Here is a 4,644-nt window from a genome sequence, read left to right as displayed (position 1 = left end):
GAGTGCGGCAACACGTTGCCACGTTGCTATCAGCGACGTGGCAACCAGACGACGAATGACGCAAGTCGTCGTTTGTCGTCCTAGGTGAGCACCCCCCGTCCCAAGCTTGTCCCACCCACATCTCTCCTCTCCACCACTCTCTCCCTACCCCCCCTCATGTAGTAGAGTATGTAGTTCTAATGAATATAATATACTACAATTTTCTCTGTTCAAATCTAAGTGTGATAAGAAATTCTTAGGATTAAGTTATCAACATAGAAAAGAATAATAGATTGGTTGACTACATTGCATAAGTAATTCAGGAGGTCTTGATAAGTGCACATTAAGTCACATTTAAAGTGTATTTTCATCAATTCCCCTGTTCCAAAACGTATGTCTGAAATAGAAGAGTGAAATATAACCTAAATAATGAGATTTTCTGTCTATTCCAGTTGGATTCCTGGATTCCGGCCGGAATCCGCGGAATCCAGTAGGAATCAGTGGAGGAATGGAAAGTATTGTCTCACTCCCCACCACTCCCCCTCTCACCCCCCTCCATCACTCTCCCCCTCCCTCTCCACCACTTCCTCCCCCCTCCATCACTTCCCTCCCCCTACTGCCTCTCCCCAGCACTCCCTCCCTCCATCACTTCCTCCCTCCCTTCATCACTATTCATCACTCCCTCCCCCCTCCCTTCAAAATTAAATGTAGTAAATATACTTATGTAATTCCATTTAATACACCTCATTTTTCACTGGTCAAATTTACCTATCATAAGGAATATTTAGCACTAAGTCACTTTATCAGAGTAAGTCTAAGTCACATGACCTCTGGCTAAGTGATTAGGATGGCTAAATGACATGTAGTCCTCAGGATTCCTGAGGACTTGACAGATATTTTGTCCTCCAACTCAAAATCACCAAAATTATAGTGTAGTCCTGCAGGATTCCTGGGGAATCCTCTCAGTCCTGCAGGAATATGTGGGGGACTGAGAAGTACTGGAACATAGCTTCCTTGCAACTTTGTGTGTGTCATCAAAATCCCACTTTCCACAGCTATGCAATGACACCTCCTCAGTTGCACTTTGCTCCCACAGCAACCTTGCTGAGCAATGTAGTGTTGAGGAGCCTCTGTCATGTGCATCAGGGCACTTCCTTGGCCCATGCATGTGTCTGCATTGGTTTTAACTGGTTTATGACCGGTCTTTAGGCCAATATTTTAAAATTATGAATTGGTAAATTTATTAACATCTTTATTAGCTTCAAAACGAGCCCAAGAACGTCAAATTTTGTTAGGAATTGGTGCTTCTATAAAATAAGTCCGGTACATCTATTATTCCCAAAAGTATTTTACATTTTAATTCATATCTCTCTCGTTTTTTGACCAAATCGTACGTTCTTGGGTGCGTTTTAAAGGGTATTTAAGGGGCTACAAAAGAGCAGTCCAAACCGGTCTTGAACGTTAACCGGTTTTTTTGCAGTCTTTACATCTCAAAAATAAAAAGACCAAACCGCAGGTCCGGTCTTTTGTGGTCTTGGTCCAGTCTGGTTACAGTCTTTTTCCAGTCATGAGACTGGACTTCCAAACACTACCTGTCATGGTGCTGCTGAGACATGAGCTCAGCATCTTACTGCTAAGTCCAATGTCTCACAATACTCCCAGTGGTGCCCTGTCATCCAATTATATCAACAAAGTGTCATAAGCTCACAACATGGTCTGTGTGTCTTCTTAATAGTGTGGAAGAACACAAGTTCAACTACAGGAGACAGAAACCAGTTGTCTACCTCAAAACAAATGGGGAAGAAGGAAACAGGTGAATACAGACAAAGGATGGATGAAAGAATACTTAGCACTTGTACATGTGAGAACACATATATAGAACACTCAGGAACATAACTGTAAAAGTATGTGTGTGGTTGAATAAATGCTTGTCCTTGTTAATTTGCAAGAACAGAGGTTGAATTTGAAGCCTTTGAAGAGAGTTGTCAATGAAGGACTAAGAGATTTAGAGAGGAGGAGAATGTTATGTGTGAGGGAAAAACTTGAAAACTTAAGATTCTTAAGACATCAGGGAAAAATGTGGGGGAAAGGAAAGATACTCCATTCATGAGGTGGGAGGACACCTTATATACTGTACAAAAATGTAAGAATCATGAGGCAATGTACATACTCTTATGCAGCCTGATCAAAACTTTGGGGAAAAGTGTAAAAATAGAAAAAGAGAGGTCTTTACTCTCCCCCACTAATTCTGCCCGGAATTCCACCTCAGTCCCAGAATTCCATGGGACTATTCATGGAATTTGGCATTTTGTGGGACTGTGCACGGAATATACATGGAATGGTATTTTTGTTGTTATGTCTTGTCAGTCTGTATTGAGTCCCACCAGATTCCATGAAATTTTTATCAAATCTGTGGACCATCCAGTGGAATTCCATGGGATAGGTGAAAATTCCCTCATGTGAGATATACATGTGATCTCATGTGGGAGTACAAACATGATGCCATTGTCACAACATGTGATGTGGCTTCCTTTCTCCAAACCACCACCACCAGCACACGACAATGGCGAACGGCAACAACCACCCACAATGACCACCTACAGCAACAACCAACAACCACCCATGAACACAAACAGCGACAAATGCCCACAACGACCACCCACCACCATGGACAGACAACAACGAATGGCCCATGACAACGACCAAAGGGCACAAGCACCCACAGTGTTGGGATGTCACGACACCGTGCATACCCCTTTGTTAGGTTCTCTTTCTTTCTTTTTCCTTTATCCCCTTAGCCACTCATACATTACTATATAAACACGCAGTTAGCTTATGGGCACCTCAGTCCGTTGTAACCGAGACTAAGGTGAGCCACTTCTATTCACACTCAGAATACCCTTACTTACTGTACCTAGTATCTTTCATCACTATCTAGGTACAGGATCAATCTAGTCCGTTGTAACCGAGACTGAGTATCTTTCATCACTATCTAGGGTCTAGATTCAATAGGTTATGGGCCTATAGTCACGTGTGGTGACCGAAGAACCTTAACCCTAGATTTTACCTTGTCACATCATACGCGTAACGAACGCGTCAATTAGACGTGTCCAACTGTCACAAGTGGCTACCACCTTTATCATAAAACTAAGGTACTTGCCTATAGAGCTGTGTGTATAAGTCCACAAGTTTTATGAAAGACCTTTCATAGGTGTGTCCTGTGTCTTTCTTTCTCATAAAGGCTATGTTCTTTTCATAAAATGTAGGCAAAGACCACAGGACCATTTCATAACATTTCTTAGGAGCTTTCATGAAACCTTTCATAATTATTATCATGCGCTTTCTATGAATATTTCATTAAAGCTGTTCAGTTCTTTCATTGTACTTCTCATAATTAAACCTGTGAGCTTTCAATAAATATTTCATTGACTAGGTTGGGTGTATTCATTGCCTTTTTCATAATTAATGGTGTGCGCTTTCATTGAATATTTCATTAGGAATTTTCGGCACTTTCATTGCTTTTTTCATAATCAATCCTGTGTGATTTCAATAAATATTTCATTGACTATGTTAGGTGTATTCATTGCCTCTATCATATTTAATGGTGTGCGCTTTCATTGAATATTTCATTAGGAATATTGGATGCTTTCATTGAATATTTCATTAGGAATATTGGATGCTTTCATTGTACTTTTCATAATTAATGTTGTGCAATTTCAATAAATATTTCATTCCCTAGGTCAGGTGTATTCATTGCCTCTTTCATAATTAATGTTGTGTGCTTTCATTGGATATTTCATTAGGAATTTTAACCATTTTCATTGCCCTTTCATAAATTAACCCTGTGCAATTTCAATAAATATTTCAATTCGTAGGTTAGGTGTATTCATGCCTCTTTCATAATTAATGCTGTGCACTTTCATTGAATATTTCATTATCAATTCTGGGTGCTTTCATTGTGCATTTCAATAAATATTTTATTGGCTAGGTTATATGCATTCATTGCTTCTTTCATAATTAATAATGTGCACTTTCATTGAATATTCCACAGCTTTCATTGGGATTTTTCATTGAGTATCTCTCAATATTTCATTCCAATTTCATACCTACCCCCAGGGCTATCATTATATTCCATAATAGCAATAAAATAGCTATTAGGGTCCATCCAATGGGTCATTGGGAGAGTGGTCTAGTGTCCGCTTTTTGAGACTACAGAAGTTTGTAGTGTCCGCTTTTTGAGACTACAGAAGTTAGTAGTGTCTGCTTTTTCAGACTACAGAAGTTTGTAGTGTCCGCTTTTTTCATTACAAAAGTTAATTGTGTCTGCTTTTTGAGACTACAATGGTTTGTAGTATCCGCTTTTTTCATTACAAAAGTTAGTAGTGTCCGCTTTTTGAGACTACATAAGTTAGCAGTGTCTGCTTTTCTGACATATAGTTTGTACTGTGGTTAACTATGTATGTATAGGTCATTGGGGATATGGTTGAAGGATTGGGATGAGTTGACATTTTGCCACTTATGAATAGTTGGTTTTGATGTCAGGTCCATGGCTGTTTTTCATACTTGCAATCTGTCCTGTCTTTTCACATGATAAGCCACTATCCTATCTATGATGTTAGTCAACCTTCCACTCATATCAGTATCTGCTGTCCTGTGTCTGACCAC

General features: G+C 39.7%; 1 protein-coding gene across 1 annotated transcript; it reads left to right on the top strand.

Annotated features, from left to right (window-relative positions):
* Positions 1–2,568: 2,568 nt before the first annotated feature.
* On the top strand, positions 2,569–3,523 carry LACBIDRAFT_322387 (uncharacterized protein; the record flags this gene model as incomplete). The annotated part of the gene is made up of 6 exons (XM_001875909.1): positions 2,569–2,738; positions 2,812–2,848; positions 2,898–2,917; positions 3,084–3,149; positions 3,413–3,447; positions 3,477–3,523. 6 exons carry the CDS (start codon positions 2,569–2,571, stop codon positions 3,521–3,523), a joined length of 375 nt encoding a protein of 124 aa, XP_001875944.1.
* Between the last annotated feature and the right edge of the window lie 1,121 nt (positions 3,524–4,644).

Source organism: Laccaria bicolor, genomic scaffold, assembly GCF_000143565.1.
Source record: "Laccaria bicolor S238N-H82 LACBIscaffold_3 genomic scaffold, whole genome shotgun sequence".
Classification (NCBI taxonomy): Eukaryota; Fungi; Basidiomycota; class Agaricomycetes; order Agaricales; family Hydnangiaceae; genus Laccaria; species Laccaria bicolor.
Note: the sequence above shows the minus strand (reverse complement) of the source record. Positions and strands in the feature narration are given on the sequence as shown.